General features: G+C 38.9%; 1 protein-coding gene and 1 pseudogene across 1 annotated transcript; both read left to right on the forward strand.

The window, feature by feature from the left end:
• The first annotated feature begins 2288 nt into the window (after positions 1 to 2288).
• Positions 2289 to 3263, forward strand: LOC110564024 (taste receptor type 2 member 116-like; annotated as a pseudogene).
• A 13127-nt stretch (positions 3264 to 16390) lies between these two features.
• Positions 16391 to 17321, forward strand: LOC110564019 (taste receptor type 2 member 113-like). The gene is given in 2 exon segments (XM_021661293.1): positions 16391 to 17119; positions 17121 to 17321. Coding segments are annotated over 2 exon segments (930 nt in total).
• The last annotated feature ends 832 nt before the right edge of the window (positions 17322 to 18153 follow it).

The following is an 18153-nucleotide window of genomic DNA, read 5'->3' on the forward strand; positions in this document are numbered from 1 at the left end:
AGGGAATCATATGAAAGAAGGGGGAGTTAGTATGACGTGGAGAGGACAGGAGCTCCACAAAGACCAAATAAATCTGGGCACAGGGATCTTTTCTGAGACTAATTCTCCAGTCAAGGACCATGCATGGATATAACCTAGAACCCCTGCTCTGATGTAGCCTATGGCAGTTCAGTATCCAAGTGGGTACCCTAGTAAGGGGAACAGGAACTATCTCTGATATGAACTCAGTGGTTGGCTCTTTGACCTCCCCCCAACCCCCGAGGGAGGAGCAGTCTTGCTAGGCCACAGAGGAGGACATTGCATCCAGGCCTGATGAGACCGATAAGCTAGGATCAGATAGAAGGGGAGGAGGACCTCCCCTATCAGTGGACTTAGAGAGGAGCAGGGAGGAGATGAAGAAAGGACGGAGGGTGGGATTGGGAGGGAATGAGAGAGGTGGCTACAGCTGGGATACAAAGTAAATAAACTGTAATTAATATAAAAAATAAAAATAAAATAGCAAAATAGGTTTTGATGATAGTGCATAATTTATTATAGATATTTATTTCTGAAATTCAAGTTGTCACTTTATCACAATATCTATAAAGAAAACTGTCTTCCCACAGGAACTGTTGTTTAGGTGAAACTAAAATGTCATGAATTCCAATTCAGAATCAAAGGTGCAGTGATGGGCTCAAAGAAGCCCTTCAGTGCTCAGAGTGCCCTAAATACAGTCCAGGCATCTGACATCTCCACATCTATTCCATGTAATCTCAACAGCAGGATTGTTTACATCTCTTTTTGCCCCATTTTCCAGAGTTTACTTTTGGTATATGGAAAGAGCCACATTAGAGGAAGCTTCTTGCCTTTCCATGATTGGCATGTTTGTGTATCTTTTATTTAGTATTTTTGTAAAAAATTGCCCATTGCTTCCGCACTATATTATCCCCATGTTTCTTTCCCTTGAATGAAGGAAATTAATCTATATATTCCCTTTATAAGTCCTCACCTAAGCACATCTACAATGATGGCTATGGCTAGTTATTTAGCTCTCGATCTTTCTCTGTACATCTCACAAGTTTTTAACATTTTATCTTGCTTCCAAGAACTAAGGGTTAGGTCAGCCATACACACTGGAATAAATATGGTATCTTATTATTTACTGTTCGTTTTTTGTTACTGGCCCTTTGCTTTTATATTTGCTATTGAAGAAGAATGAAGGACTAGATAATGTAGCTTGTTTCACCTTTTGTGAGGCCATGTATCTTCATGACTGTACTAAAGATAACTGAACAGATATTTACATAGTTGAGGGAAGGTAGATAAATCTGTAAGTCCTCAATGCCTATAAACAAATGTATACTACAGGAGAAGGGGCAGACAGAAAAGAAGAAGGACTCCTGTTTCATATATAGTCTCATTCCCCTTAGTCACTGCTTCCTGGGAATACAAAAATATTCACACATATCTTTACATTCAGTTATTAAAGTAGTCCAATTTTGTACAGTTTGCAATCAGTGTTCTAACACTGGTACCTACTAGCACTTTTAAAACTGCAAAAACTTAAAAAATTATCAGAGTGCCATGCATGAGCTATATTTACATGAATCATAAATGCTAAATAGCAGAAAAATCATGTTGACAAAAATGGGCATTAGATTCAAATAAAATGTGTTTGCATATGGGCACGTGCAGGCCTTTGCATAAAATCAAATAATGAATACATGTTTTCTCAGTACTGAGCTTTTGAAGAATGATGATTTTCATGAGATTATTGGGTTGTGGATAGTTTGCTGGAAGTGATTTGCATACTATGCACAGGCTTGGAACACAGCTAATTCACAAGTCTTTAAAGGCTTGTAGTACTAAGGAATTACTAGATACAAGTTCAGATTCCTGCTGCCTTATAATCAAGACAGAATATTTTATGTGATTTATACAATATTCAAGTTACCAAATAAACATACGTAGATAAGAAGAAAATGAGCAAAACAATGCAAATAAGTATACTTTAATTTGCATCACAGCATGAGAGATCAACGTTTCCTTCATCAACATTTGCAATGTCTCTAGCATGCTGTGTGTAAGGCACACCACATCTGGATGAAGGTCAGTTCAACTGTCCAGGGAAAAGCAAAATTTATATGATGGAAACTAGGAAGTCATTATGTCTTGTTTGGTACTAAACTTGTAAGTTGGTTAAGGGAACATGATGTGGGGTTTTGAGTATTCAATATGTACAGCATTTCAGTAGGATGTTTTAATAAATCTTAAGCAGTGACAAAAGGAAATGAAGCATTCAATCAAAGATGAGTGGGGTCTTGAAAAGCACATTTACAGTTATTCTGAGTGTGAAATTTATGATTGGCAACGTTGGGGTAGATTCATAGCTGTGATGAACATCATAGACTTCGTCAAGAGAAGAAAGATCTCTTCAGTGGATCAGATCCTCACTGCTCTGGCCATCTCCTGAACTGCACTGCTGTGGTTAGTATTAGCGAATTAATGGCTTATTATGTTCTACCCAGGGAAATGGATGACCAAAAGAATGGTGGGAATAATAAACAGTATCTGGACAGCATTCAACTAGTTTAGTCTCTGGTTTGCTACAAGTTTCAGCATCTTTTGTCTTTTCAATATAGCAAATTTTTCCAACACTATTTCCTTTATTTTAAGGTCTGAGTTAAAAAGGTGAATACAAGGACATTGCTATTGTCTTTGGTTCTCTTGTGCTTAAATATTATAGTAATTTAATGCACCTGAGAATATTTTGATCACTGAATATAGAGTAAATACGTCTTACAGCTTGAGTTTGAATAACACAACTTTCCGTGCTTTTTTCATTTGCCAACACCATATTTGTGTTCATACCCTTCGCCGTGTTGCTGGTCACTTTCCTCCTGCTCATCTTCTCCCTGTTGTGTAAACATCTGAGGAAGATGCAGCACAGTTCCCAAGGAAGCAAAGACATCAGTACCAAGGCCCACATCAGAGCCTTGCAGATGGTGATCGCCTCCCTCCTCTTGTATGCCATTTTCTTTCTGTCTCTTGTTGTGAAAGTTTGGGGTTCTCTGCTTCTGGAGGGAAAGCTGCTGCTTCTGATCACACAGGCTGCGAGAACTGCTTTTCCCTCGGTGCACTCCTGTATCCTGATTCTGGGAAACCCTAAACTGAGAAAGGCTTCTTGCTCTGTGCTACTGTGGCTGAGATGCAGGAACAAAGACAGAAACCCTGGGGTGCACAGAGCTGGGGCTCATTTATGTGGATCATCTTGCATATCCTAGAGGAAAATTGGATTACCAAAATTTCTTGTATTTATAAATATTCAGTTCTGAATTTTATAAAAAAAAGTTATCTTTTAAATTTACATGACAGTAGTTTGAATGGATACTATGTATATATTTTACAATCTTTGTAGAACATAAAAAAACATGTTTGTTTATATCTAGGCACAAAATTTGTGTACATACAGATTACTTAAATGCAAGAAGTGCATATGACAAACATTTATTTTAAACCTGTTAATTCCTTTTAAATATGTCAGAATTAGAAATCTAAATATATGGGATGATGGTTCTGGGTTGAATAGAGAGCATGCTGATGTTTGGTTTTTCAAGACACGGTTTCACTCTGTAGCCCTGGGTGTGCTGAAAATCACTGTGTAGAGCAGGGTGGCCGCAAACTCACAGAGATCTCCCTCTGCCTACCAAGTGCTGGGATTAAAGGTGTGTGCAACCATGGCCCAAAGATTTCTTTATTTATAATGTATACAGTGATCTGTCTGCTTGTACACCTATGTGCCAGAAGAGGGCACCAGATCTCATTATAGATGGTAGTGAGCCACTATGTTGTTGCTGGGAATTGAAGTCAAGACCTCTAGAAGGGCAGCAAGTGTTTTGTTTTTGTTTTTGTTTTTGTTTTTTTTAATTAATCTATTTTGTATTACAGTATTTTGTATTCACTTTGTAACCCAACTGTAGCCCCCTCCTGTAGCCCCTCCCAATCTCACCCTTTCTCCCTCATCTCCTCCCATGCCCATCTCCAAGTCCACTGATAGGGGAGGTCCTCCTCCCCTTCCCTCTGACCCTAACCTATCAGGTCTCATCAGGACTGGCTGCATTGTCTTCCTCTGTGGCCTGGTAAAGCTGCTCCCACCTCAGGTGGAGGTGATCAAAGAGCCAGCCACTGAGTTCATGTCAGAGACAGTCCCTATTCCTGTTATTAAGGAACCCACTTGGCGACTGAGCTGCCATTGGCTACATCTGTACAGGGGTTCTAGGTTATCTCCATACATGGCCCTTGTTTGGAGTATCAGTCTCAGAAAAGACCCCTGGGCCCAGATTTTTTGCTTCTGTTGCTCTTCTTGTGGAGTTCCTGTCCTCTCCAGGTCTTTCCATCTCCCACTTCTTTCATAAGATTCCCTGCACACTTCCCAAAGTTTGGCTATGACTCTCAGCATCTGCCTTGATACCCTGCTCGGTACATTCATTCAGAGGTAGGCTTCTGTCCTGTTCCCTGTTTTCTCCTTCTTCCATTGTCCATCTGTTTGCCTTTCTGTGTGGGGATTGATCATCTTATCCAGGATCCTCCTTCTTGCTTAGCTAACCTCTGAGCCACCTCTCCAGCACCCTAAGGGAGCAGACAGGAGTCTATCAGAGCTGTCCTCTGAGAGCCTCTACCCAGCAACACATCAAAACAGACACTGAGACTCACAGCCAAACATTGGACAATGCTAAGGAAGCTTGAGGAAAAATGGGAAGAAAAGAAAAAGGACCTGGAGATCACTAGAGTGCCACAAGACCAAAAGACCCTGATCGGCTTGCAGAGGCTGAAGCATCAACCAATAACCATAAGTGGACTGGACATAGACCCCCTACTAAGTTGAGCAGATGGGCAGCTTAGGCTTCAGGTGGGTCCTCAGGTAAGGGAAGCAGATAGTGCATCTGACAAGGAGTCTCTTACCAGCTTTTTGTATCACTTCCCTCTTGGAGGCCACATGGGAAAAGGATATTCTCAGTCCCTATGTGAGTTCACTGGCTGGGGTGGACTAGAAGGGGGGAATCCACTTTTCTGAGGAATAGAGGAGGAGGAGGGGAGGGGGTAGAGAGGTGGGTTGGAATGGGCCTACAACCAGGATGTAAAGTGAATAAATAAGTGGATATTAGACATGTAATACAGGATGAACCTAATAAAATCTGTACACCCAAAGAAAATAAGCAAAAGGAGGACTCTGGGTAAGATGATCAATCCACACAGACAGACAGTGGAAGAAGAATACAGGAAACAGGACAGGAGCTTACCACAGAGGGCCTCTGAAAGACTCCACCCAGCAGTGTATCAAAGCAGATGCTGAGACTCATAACCAAGCTTAGGACAGAAAGCAGGGAATTTTATGAAAGAAGTGGGAGATAGAAAGACCTGGAGAGGACAGGAGCCCCACAAGGAGAGCAACAGAACCAAAAAATCTGGGCCCAGGGGTCTTTTCTGAGACTGATACTCCAACCAAGAACCATTCATGGAGATAACCTAGATAACCTAGAACCCCTGCTCATATGTAGCCCAAGCAGCTCAGTCTCCAAGTGGGTACCCTAGTAAGGGGAACAGGAACTGTCTCTGACATGAACCCAGTGGCTGGCTCTTTGTTCACCTCACCCTGATGGGAAGCAGCCTTACCAGGCCACAGAGGAAGACAAGGCAGCCAGTCCTGATGAGACTTGATAGGTTAGGGTCAGAAGGAAGGGGAGGAGGACCACCCTTATCAGTGGACTTGGAGAGGGGCATGGGAGGAGATGAGGGAGGAAGGATGAGATTGGGAGGGGCTAAGAGAGGGGGCTACAGCTAGGATACAAAGTAAATAAACTGTAATTAATATAAAAAATAAAAAATAATAATTTAAAAAATTAGATACCATCACAACTGGAGAAAAAGTAGAATCAAGTAGTGAAACTGAAAAGCTTCTGTAAAGCAAAGAATATTTCAATAGAAAAAAAATGACAGCCTATAGACTTGGAAAAGATCTTCACCAACCCTATATCTGATAGAGGGCTATTATCCAGAATATATAAAGAACTCGAGAAATTAGACACCAACAAACCAAATAATCCAATTAAAACAAGGTATACAGACCTCAGCAGAGAATTCTCAACCGAAAAATATTGAATGTCAGAGAAACAGTTAAAGAAATGCTCAACATCCTTAGTCATCAGGGAAATGCAAATCAAAACAACTCTGAGATTCCACCTTATACTTATCAGAATGGAAAAAAAAAAAAAACCTCAAGTGACAACACATACTAGAGCGGATGTGGAGAAAGGGGAACACTCCTCCATTACTGGTGGGAGTGCACACTTGTACAACCACCTTGAAAATCAATCTGGCACTTTCTCAGAAAATTGGAAATAGCACTACCTCAAGATTCAGCTATATCTTCAATGGTCATATACCATTCAGCAAGGACAATTGCTCAGCTATGTTCATAGCAGCTTTATTTGTAATAGCCAGAATCTGGAAACACCCTAAATGCCCCTCAACTGAGGAATGGATACAGAAATTATGGCACACTTACACAGTGGAATACACAGCAATTAAAAACAAGGAAATCATGACATTTTCAGGCAAATGGTGGGATTTAGAAAAGATCATCCTGAATGAGGTATCCCAGAAACAGAAAGACACACATGGTATGTACTCACTTATACGTGGATATTAGACATATAATATAGGATAAACACTAACACCTGTACATCTAAAGAAGCTGGGCAGGGAGGAGGACTAAGATGGTAAGATGAACAATCCTCACTCAGACAGACAAACAGGATGGACATTGGAAGAAGGAGAAAACAGGTAACAGGAGAGGAGTCTACCACAGAGGGCCTCTGAAAGCCTCCACCCAGCAGTGTATCAAAGCAGATACTAAGACTCATAACTAAACTTTGTGCAGGTTGCAGGATATCTTATGAAAGAAGGAGGAGATAGAAAGACCTGGAGAGGACAGGAGCTCCACAAGGTGAACAACAAAACCAAAATATCTGGGCCCAGGGGTCTTTTCTGAGACTGATACTCCAACCTAGGATCATTCATGGAAACAGCCTAGAATCTCTGCACAGATGTAGCTCATGGCAACTCAGTGTCCAAGTAGGTTCCCTAATAATGGGAATAGGGACTGTCTCTGACATGAACTCAGTGGCTGGCTCTTTGATCACTTCCACCTGAGGTGGGAACAGCCTTACCAGGCCACAGAGGAAGACAATAGAGCCAGTCCTGATGAGACCTGATAGACTACGGGTAAGAGGGAAGGGGAGGAGGACCTCCACTACCAGTGGACTTGGAGAGGGGCATGGGAGGAGATGAGGGAGAAAGGATGAGATTGGGAGGGGTTGAGGGAAGGGGCTGCAGTTAGAATACAGAGTGAATAAACTGTAATTAATAAAAAATAAATAAAAATTTTAAAAAGGGGAAAGAAATATTCAATGTTTTAGAGCCTCAGGGTGAAATAAATTTGGTTAAAGCAAAAAAAGAAATTTTAAAGATATGGATTACTGGAATTAAAATAGGCTATCCATCATTTAAAACACAAAATTCAACTTACAATTTCCAAACACATTATTACATATGTACTTGCATTTTACTAGGTTGGATAACAACCAGGTTATCACAGGAACAAAAATTTAAATTAAATTGTAAGTGACCAACACTTACTACTTCATTTAATGTTGAAATTCCTCAAATTGCTGTTTGAAATTCATGTTTTGTTAAACAAATATTAAGTAGCTGGGCTTTGCGAAACAAACTTATTCGGCAAGAGCAGAAGAGATTGGTTAAGGCCCTTGAAGTTCTGGTACCCACAGCCATTCTGTATGAACCCAACCTCATGGTGGTCACACTTTATTTATTCTCTTTTCAGAGTTCATCTTTGGTACACAAAGAGGCCAAACTAGAACTATCACTGCTGCTACTATCATGGAGCTTGTGTATATATTTTTAGAATTTTTTTTTCTGAAGATTTGCCCATGCTTCACTGTTATATTATCTCTGCTTTTAGCCTGAGGGCATTTTAGTAGGGCATTTGATTGGATTCTTCCACATATTATAAAGTAAACACCAGGAAAAGGAAGGAAGGAAGGAAAAAAGAAAGGAAGGAAGGAAGGAAGGAAGGGAGGGAGGGAGGGAGGGAGGGAGGGAGGGAGGGAGGGAGGGAGGGAGGAAGGAAGGAAGGAAGGAATGAATCTGGCAGGTGGATGTGGTTCACTTTTCAGAACTTGGACAAAAATTACTTCTGGTGAATAAAATGTTACTTTTACATACACTAGAGTACAATTCAATTTGGCATGGGATTGAAAAGAAAGAAGCACACACCTGTGATCCCAGCACTCAGGGTGGCAGAGACAGGCAGATCTCTGTGAGTTCAAGGCCAGCCCAGTCTTATGTCCAGTGTTTGTTTTTCTTTTATTATTTTTATTGTCAGACACACAAGAAACATACTAGAAAAGACTGTTTATTTCACAATAATGACAGAATTTGTCATAGGAAACTTTGCCAATGTTTTTATAAGATTGGTGAACTTCATCAATTGGATCAAGTGAAAGATCTTAGCCAAATGAATTTTAATTGCTATTGTAATATCTCTAATTTGTTTGCTCCGAGCAACATTATTGAATCAATATGCAAAGGTGTTCAGTGCCAATGTATATAGTCAGAAAGTAAGATACTTTGGTCATGTTGCTTGGGGTGTACCCAGCTACTTAGGCACCTGGCTTGCAACCTTACTTAGTGTATTTTATTTGCTTAAGATAGCCCTTTCCTATTTCCTTACTTGACAGAGAAAGCTGAGAATGTTTTTCGTATAGAGCTCTTGGGTATGTCGTTGTTTTTATTTCTTAATTTTGTGGTGGTGAATATAAGTGTGACTGTGTGTGGGAGTGAGGATGAGGGAAACTTCACTTGGAAGACCAGATGGAAGGAAATTATGAGCCTTTCAAACGTAACTGTATTCATACTGGTAAATACGGTGTCTTTTATTGTATAAATGACCTGACTTTTGCTGTTAATGTACTCTCAGTGAAAGCACCTCAGAAATATGAAATTCCACAGTAAAGGAGTTTCAGTAGCATGGTACACAAGAAGGTTTTGTAAACAGTGGTCACCTTTTTCCGTTATTTGCCACATTCTCCCACCACCTCTCTCTCTCTCTCTCTCTCTCTCTCTCTCTCTCTCTCTGTGTGTGTGTGTGTGTGTGTGTGTGTGTGTGTGTGTGTGAAAGAGAGCAAGCGAGCAAGATCTGGCTGGAAATTTCATAGGCCATCTAATTCTCTATTCTTATTTTTGCTAAAATACAGGAGATCTTCCTGACCCCAAACTCCAACCAAGCTATTCTTTCTAACTATAGGCTTAGAAGCTTCGGGACCAGCCAGTGACGAACTGAAACCCACAAAACTAGGAGTAAAAATAAACTTTTCCTCATCATAAATTGATAATTTCAGGCATTTTAATGCAGCAACGAAGTCTGACTGGCATAGTCCCCAAAAGAGCAGAATACAGAGTTGGTGGTTTGTTGTTTGCTTCATTGGTCTTGTTTTAATATTGCATCTCATGTCCTGGCCTGGCTTCTGACTCAGTATATAGCCTAAGATTATCTTGGGCTTCAGACCTGCCTGCCTCTGCCTCCAGAGTGCTGAGATTACAGGTGTGCAACACCATGTTCCGTTTTATGAAGTTCTGGGGATCAAACCTGGAGGTTCCTGCATGGTAGGCAGGCACTCTAAAACCGAGATAACACAACATGCTTATCTACAAAGATCAGTTCTCCCAGAGCACACTAAGACGTTATAGTGAAATGATGACATGACTACTCTGGAAGGTTTTTCTGTCTTTCCTATAAATGACTGCTTCTCAGAGCTTGCTGGAGCCTCAGAGACATGTGAAGAAGACTGATCTCTTCCAAGTCATGACAAAGCAACAAAGTTGGGACATCTAGGCAGAGACAGTGGGAAACTCTGTACTCTGCCAGGAAACCGGAACTATCACATAGCACCACTTCCTTAGACCTTGTTAAGAAACTAGGTGAAACCTCACATCTACCTGTTCCCAGTAGACTGTTACCTATACTCACAACTGGATGGGGAGACAGAGTTCTCAGTGGTTTCCACCTGGCTACAAATGGGTATGTGAGTGGCTGGAGATTCCTTTCACCTGCCAAAGCCACCTTCTTCCCATAAAACTCTTTGGGAGTGTCCAGACAGGCACAGAAGATGCACAGCCTTGCAAACACACTTCCTTCCCAAGAACAGAGGACACCTGCCTTCATACCTCCCTCTCGGAGGTACTCCAAGCTCTCATGCCAGCCAAGAACATGCCTTTTGGTCTTGAACACTTCTGCTTTTTAAAAGAACAATGTCTCTGAGCCTGGTAGCACAGGCCAGCAATCCCTGTAACTTGGGAGGCTGAGGCAGGAGGACTAAAAGTTCAAGGTGTAACTGGGTTACAGATTGACAACTCAGTAAGATATACTTTCTGATATTTCCAGAATATATATAATTAAATAACTTACAAAGCTACTTTAACATGTCTTTTTCCAAAGTTTACTAAAGAAAAAAAGATAGGTGGATACATGGACATTATAGGAAGGGTTGTAAATAATATTCCCTTAATCCCTTTTTGTTTTTAGATAATCAAATTATACAGAGCATTGTAGGATAAAAAAATCTGAATTAAGAAGGAAGCAATTTTCACCTATGTAGTATGCTACCTTCTACCTGAATTACATATTGTCTACCTTTATGTTACATATGCAACTGTGTTTCAGAAAACTATGGATACTTTCTAGTGTATTTTGCATCGCATACATGTGAGAATGTCTACATATCATTATCAACCAAATTTAGATGGCAGAAACATTTAAAATCTAAATTGTATATTAAAATATATGATTGAAGTAGAGTTCATTTATTCGAAACATGTATTTCATTTATAGTACACAGTAAAGAAGAATCATATAAAACTTCAAGACCGAAAAAATAGAGTAAACTTAGTAGCTATGTACATTAACTGGTATGGATACATATCAGATTTAATACAATCAAGTGAACAACTTGAAAGATTGGCTTTTATAGTGAGATGGAGAAAGGAGTGCCATGTCTATGACTCAAGAGAGGTAGAGGATTGAAAGATCTCCTATACTACTTGAAAGAAGGGTTTTAGAAGTTGAGATTCCATTTTATTTATTTTCAGTTATAGTGGTTTTAACAATGTCAAGGTATCTGATTTGTAAATCATACCCTTGATTTTACATTCTTAAAAATGTTTCAACCTGGACAAATGAGAAAAATTTCTATATCAAATATAAAATCATGACAATACTTGTGCAGAAATTTCTATGTATAATTCATGAACCTTTCTGTGCTCATTGAAGGATAATCTATGAAATCTTTATGATAAATACTGGGAATTTCTTAAAAAGATGATTTCTTAAAATCTTTTGTAAAATATAGAAATGAGAATAGCCTAACATCATAACATAATCACCAAGAGCAACTGGTAATATGTGAAGCAAATTAAAGACAGACCAATTTCCCTTATGAACATAGATTCAAAAGTTCTTAATAAAATAGTTTCAAACTGTTTCTAGGAACACATCAAAAATATCATCCACTATTATCAAGTAGGCTTCACCCAAGATATACAGAGATGGTTAAGCATACAGAAATTGATAAGTTCAATCCACCTCATAAACAGACCAAAAAACAAAACCCACATTATCTTCTCATAAGATGCCAAAAAATAAAAATAAAAATAAATCTTTGACAAATAAAAACATCTTTTCATAATAAACGTCCTGGAGAGACTAGGGATACAAGGAACATTCATCAACATAACAAAGGAGATTTACAAGTCCATAACCAACATCAATGTAAATGAGAGAAACTACAAGCTTTTCCACTAAAATCAGGAATATAGCAAGGACAGAAAGTCCACTCTTTCTATACTTGTTCAATATAGTACTTGAAGTCTTAGCTAAAGCAAAAAGACAACTGAAAGTGGTAAAAGGAATACAAGTAGGAAAGCAAAAAAAGAGGAAATTCCTACCGTTGATAACACTTTCAGAAAAGTGGCAGGATATAAAATTAACAAGAAAAGTCAGCAGTCTTCCCATATGCAAACAGACTGAGAAAAAAATCAGATAAACAGTATTTTTAAAAAGAGCCTTAAAAATAAAATATCTTAGGGTACACTAATCAACTTTAGACATTGAAGATGATATCAAAAGGCACAGGCTCATGGATTGGTAGAATGAAAATAGTGAAAAAGACCATCCTACCAAAAGCAGTCCACAGATTCCTCTTAATCCCCACAAAATCCCAACCCAATTCTTCACAGAAATTCAAAATAAAATTTTCAGATATATATTGAAACACAAAAACCCAGATAGTTTTTAAAAATCTGGATAATAATAAAAATAAAAACATCTGGAGACATCACAATAGAGATTGCAAATTGTGCTTCAGAGTAATAGTAATAAAAAACATTATAATATTTGGCATAAAAACAGACAGGTTGATCAATGACATCAAACTGAAGACCCATACATAAGCCCACACACCTATAAATGTTTGATCTTTGGTAAAGAAGACAGAAATACACTTTGAAAGAAAAAAAAGACCCCATTTTCAACAAAAGGTGCTGGTCAATCCAGACGGCAGCATGTAGAAGAATATAAATAGATCCGTACTTGTTACCCTGCACAAAACCCATCTCCCATTGGGTCAAAAGCCTCAACATAAAACAAGATACACTGAACCTAATAGAAAAGAAAATATATATGGGATAGTCTTGACCTCATTGGCACAGAAAATGACTTTCTGAAAAGAAAAACAATAGCACAGGCGCTAACCTCAACAATTAATAAATAATTAATAAATCGTTATTAATAAACAATTTATAACAATTCATGACACTGAAAGGGTTCTGTGTGGTAAAGAACACCATCATTTGTAGAAAGATGCCAACCACAGAATGGAAAGATTCTGTCAACTACGCGTTTAATAGAAAGCCATATCTAAAGTATATTTTCAAAAACTCAAAAAAATTGAACATAAAACAAATGACTCAGTTAAAATATGGAATATAAACATCTAAGCAGATTTCTCAAGAAATTAACCACAAATGTATGAGGAAACACTTAAGAAAATATTCAACATCGTTAGTCATTAAGGAAATGTAAACCAAAGCCACTTTGAGATTCCATCTTACACCAGGCAGAATAGCCAAGATAAAACAAATGACAGCTCATGCTGGCATGAATGTCATATAAGGAGACCTTTTTGTCCATTGCTGGTGGAAAAGCAAACTTGCACAGACACCATAATATTCATTGTGACTGTTCTATTCTCAAGAAGCTGAGAATAGAACAACTTCAAAATCCAGCTATGTAGTTCTTGGGTATATACCCATTAAGATTCTGTACTCTACTGCAAAGAAGCTTGCTCATTCATGTTCATTGCCACTCTAGTCATAATAGGCAGAAATTGGAAATAACCTAGAAACCTGTCAAAAAATGAATGGATAATAAAAGTGTGGTACAGCAAAATGTCACTTTCTCAATAGTTAAAAAAAAATAAAGCCATGAAATTTATAGTTAAATGGATTATGTTATTAAAAATTATCCCACATGGAGACTGAGCTGTCTATTGACTACATCTGTGCTGGGGACTAGGGCCTCTTTATACATAGTCTTTGGTTGATGCATCAGACTCTGCAGTTCCCTAGTAAGGGGAGAAGAGACAGTCTCTGACATGAACTCGGTTGTCTGCTCCTTGATCACTTCTCCCTGGTAGGATGACCTAGAGAGACCACAGAGGAAGAGGATCCAGGCAGTCCAGATGGGACCTAATAGGCTGGGGTCAGACAGTAGGAGAGGAGGACTTCCCCTACCAGTGGACTAGGCGAGAAGGATAGGGTTCGAGGAAATGGGAGGGACTGAGAGGAGATGAGACAGGGGCTATAATTGGGATACAAAGTGAATAAATAGTTGTTGTTAATAATAATAATAATAATAATAATAATAATAATAATAATAATAATAAATAAATCATCCTAAGTGGGGTAACATAGAATCCAAAAGACAAATATGGCAAGCATTCTCTTATGTGTGGATGCTAACTCTTAAGCCTTCAATAGGTCTGTCACCATCTGTATAACCACAAAGGTTAGGTTTAGAGTAAGAGCTGGGGGATGGGAGGGAAGGATTTCCTGAGGGAAAAATAGGAAATTGCTACAGAGAGACATGAGTTTGGGGTGTGTGGAATGAGACGATTAAGTGGGGAAAGGCAGGAGAGAGGAGGACAAAGGAGGGAATGCAGGCAGAGACAACTAAAACTAAGGGTCATTTGAGGGATCTTATGGAAACCTATGACAGTAGACAATTTTAAATATATATTTATATGTATATACACACAATATGTGTGTGTGAATAAATAAATATCTGTATCTTTATATATACACAAATATATGAAAGAAACCTAGCTTGTGTCTCCAAGGGAGACCAAGCCCTAACTGAAGATCTCTTGCCACCAAATGAGCAATAGCTTCTATCTAATTGAAGTTTTGGATAAAAGGGGCCCATTTACAAACAACTCCGTCGTCATTGACTCTGAATTCAGTGCCATGCGTTGAATCCCTGTCTCGGTATTTGATTTGTTATTTGGTTTTCTAGATGTAATTTTTGGTAGTTACCTCCACTGCTATTCTCAGCTTACACAGAGGATTCTTTGCCTGGAAGCTGCTGTTAAAGTAGAGCCCGAAGTGTTTGGGAGACAGAACGACAGGAGCTGTTGTGGGCCCCTCGGCTGAGTGCAGCTATGGGTGGGGACTCCTGCCCTGAATGGTTCCAAGAATCTGTGAAACTCCTGATGCCTCATCTTTCCACACAGCCCTACCTCAGGGGAGTTTGCATGTGTGGCCGCGTTGGCATTTCTGAGCTCCTCCTGGCTATCTGACAGGAGCCACAGCATACAGAACTCCCTTCCTCTTGGTAAGTTTGCATTTCTGTTTTGTTTTCTAGTATTCTTGAAAGATTTCCTTCTATTGAAACCTAGGTGTAAGCATTTGTGGGAATTTCAAGAAAATATGTTCTATCCATTTACTTTGCTAAATATTGCTGCGGGATGCTAGGTATATAAAGCCTCTGGCTCCACTCCACGAGGGCCTCCCTGTGTCTCTCTCAGCCACTTTTGATATTTCCAATACATTTTTTCCTGATGTTTCAGGTGTTGCTGAGTTTGTTTGCTTGTTTTTCTCTCTCTCTTTTCTTACTTTCTTTTTTTGTTCACGTTTTGCCTATTGGGGAAAAGAATATAGTGTGATCATGCTCACTGTCAATGCTGCCTAGCAGCAAATTTTCCTGCCTATGTTGCCTCTTGTAATGATGATCACAAAAGAGATGTTGGAGTGAGGGGTTATAAATTAAATCTGCAAGTCATTCATACTAATGCAAGATTTTTGTCTTACTTGGAAAGAGAGAAGCAGAGACTGAAACAGATGCGATTAACTGATTTACAACACTGACTACTTCAAAGGGAGACAGAATCTTCTACCTATTTTCACATGGAGAGAACATACAACTCAGTGTTATTGAATATGTACATTTAATACTTTAATGTTTACCTGACGGTACTCTCTAAACAATATTTAATATCAAAACACTAAACCTGAGCCACATGTATAGTACTGACTAAAATAACAAGCTGAATTTTTAATACTAGAGAAAGGTGAATTTTGCATCAATTAATGTGTACTTGTGTGTTTGTAAGGGCATACATGCCTTTATATGAAGTAAAGTGATCAATAAGTATTTTTCTCAATATTAAGCACTTAAGTCTTGGATTCAGACAGATTATTAGGTAGCAATTCATACATTAATATTTTAATAATATGCACATATATCTTTGTGCAGACCCAGTTTGAAGAGTGCTAAAGAATTTCCACACACTAGTGCAGGTTTTTAATGATTTTTATATTAATTTGAACATTACTTTGTCTGATAGTCAGTTATCCAGAAAGTAAAACATTATGAAAATCAAAAGGAAAAAATGCAAATAAATTTTTGTATGTTGGCATACAAAAACACAGGTGTTTCCTTCAGCATTAACCAGAGAATATTCTAGAATCATTCAACCTAGTTAGTGTTTGGATGAAGTTTCTTTATAGCCTCTCAGTCTAAGATTTTCATTAGGAATCATATGACTCATAAAGAAATCTTGATGCCTGCTTGTGTGATAACACCTCTGCAATTTTTTTTTCCTCTGCAAGTTTTTAATGGGGGTACATTACATACTTTGAAGAAGCATTGTATTTTAGAGGAATATATTAACATATTTTCAGCAGTAATCTCAGAACTTTGGGCACTGTTTTACAGACAATGGCTGCTGCTTTCGAGACCACATTTGCAGTAATTTTCAGTGTGGAATTCATAATGGGAATCCTAGGAAATGGATTCATTGCTCTGATGACCTGCATAGACTGGGTCCAAGGAAGAAAAATCTCTCCAGTGGATCAAATCCTCACTGCTCTGGCAATTTCCAGAATCACTCTAATTTGGTTGGTATTCCTAGATTGGTGGATATCTGTGCTTGACCCAGCATTGCACATGACTAAAAAAATGTTGAAAATGTATTTTATCTCCTGCACAGTGATCAATCATTGTAATCTTTGGCTTACTGCAAGCCTGAGCATCTTTTATTTTCTCAGGATTGCCAACTTTTCTAACATTATTTTTCTTTACCTCAAGTTTAGAGTTAAAAACGTGGTCTTGTTGACATTGTTAACGTCTTTATTTTTCTTGGTCTTAAATACTATTGTTATAAAAATCTACTCTGACCTGTGTGTTGATGGTGTTCAAAGAAATGCATCTCAAATTTTCAGACTGTGTAACCATGCACAAATTTGCAAACTTCTTTCATTTACCAACCCTATATTCACACTCATACCATTTGTTATGGCCCTGGCAACTTTGTTCCTGCTCATCTTCTCTCTGTGGAGACATCTGAAGAACATACAACACAATGTCAAAGGATGCAGAGACGTCAGCAACACAGCACACACCAGAGCCTTGCAAACTATCATTGCTTCTGTACTGTTATATACTCTTTTTTTTTCTATCATTTTTCCTGAAAGTTTGGAGTTCTGTGTCACCGGAGAGATACCTGATCCTTTTGCTTGTCAGGTCTCTGGGAAATGCTGTTCTTTCTGCTCACCCTTTTGTCTTGATTTTGGGAAACAGTAGGTTGAGGTGTGCTTCTCTTTCAGTCATGTTGTGGTTCAGGTACAGGTTTAAAAGCATAGAAGTTTAGGGTCCACGTGCCATCCAAGGAATCTTTTCACTTATCCTTAAGGAAACTCAGGAGTCAAGAAGGTCTCACATATATAAATTCACATATTTTAAATATTTAAGTAAATATTTGTAAGTAAATATTTGTAAATACTTGTGATTTAAACAATGGGACAATCTGATAAAGAGGACTATGTAACTTTTATTATAAACCCAGCCCTCTGTCAAGTGTAGGGTTGGTGAAGATTTTATCCTAGTCTGTAGGCTGTTGTTTTGTTCCATTCATCTTAAAATTTGCAGGTAAATGGATAAGATCATCCTGCGTGAGGTAACCCAGATCCAGAAAGACATGCATGCTATATACTCACTTATAAGCAGTCATTGGCCATACAATACAGGATAACCATACTACAGTCCACAGACCTAAAGGAGCTGAGTAACAAAGAAGACCCTAGGGAAGATGCTTAATTGTCATTTAGAATTGTCAAGTAGAATAGACAGCAGAAATGGTTCCATAGATGTCCTTATATAGCTTTCCATAGCTGTCCTCTGAAAAACTCCACCAAGCAGGTGACCAAAGTAGGTGCTGAGACTCACAGCCAAACTTTGGGCAGAGTGTAGGGAATCTTATGGAAGAGTAGAGAGACAGAAAGACCCAGGAAGGACAGGAGCTCCACAAGAGGACCAAGCTCTGCTGGTGTGGGTGCAAAAGAGATAGTGGGATGACCAGCTCAGCTACCACCCAGGCCCAGATCCAGTGCTTCGAGTTGGCCCACCCCAACACCTACCCCATCTATGATCTGCTAGAATGTGTGAAGGGGCTGGTCCTGCAGAACAAAAGCTGCAGGATCTGC

The sequence above is a fragment of the Meriones unguiculatus genome, chromosome 5, assembly GCF_030254825.1.
Source record: "Meriones unguiculatus strain TT.TT164.6M chromosome 5, Bangor_MerUng_6.1, whole genome shotgun sequence".
Taxonomy (NCBI): Eukaryota; Metazoa; Chordata; class Mammalia; order Rodentia; family Muridae; genus Meriones; species Meriones unguiculatus.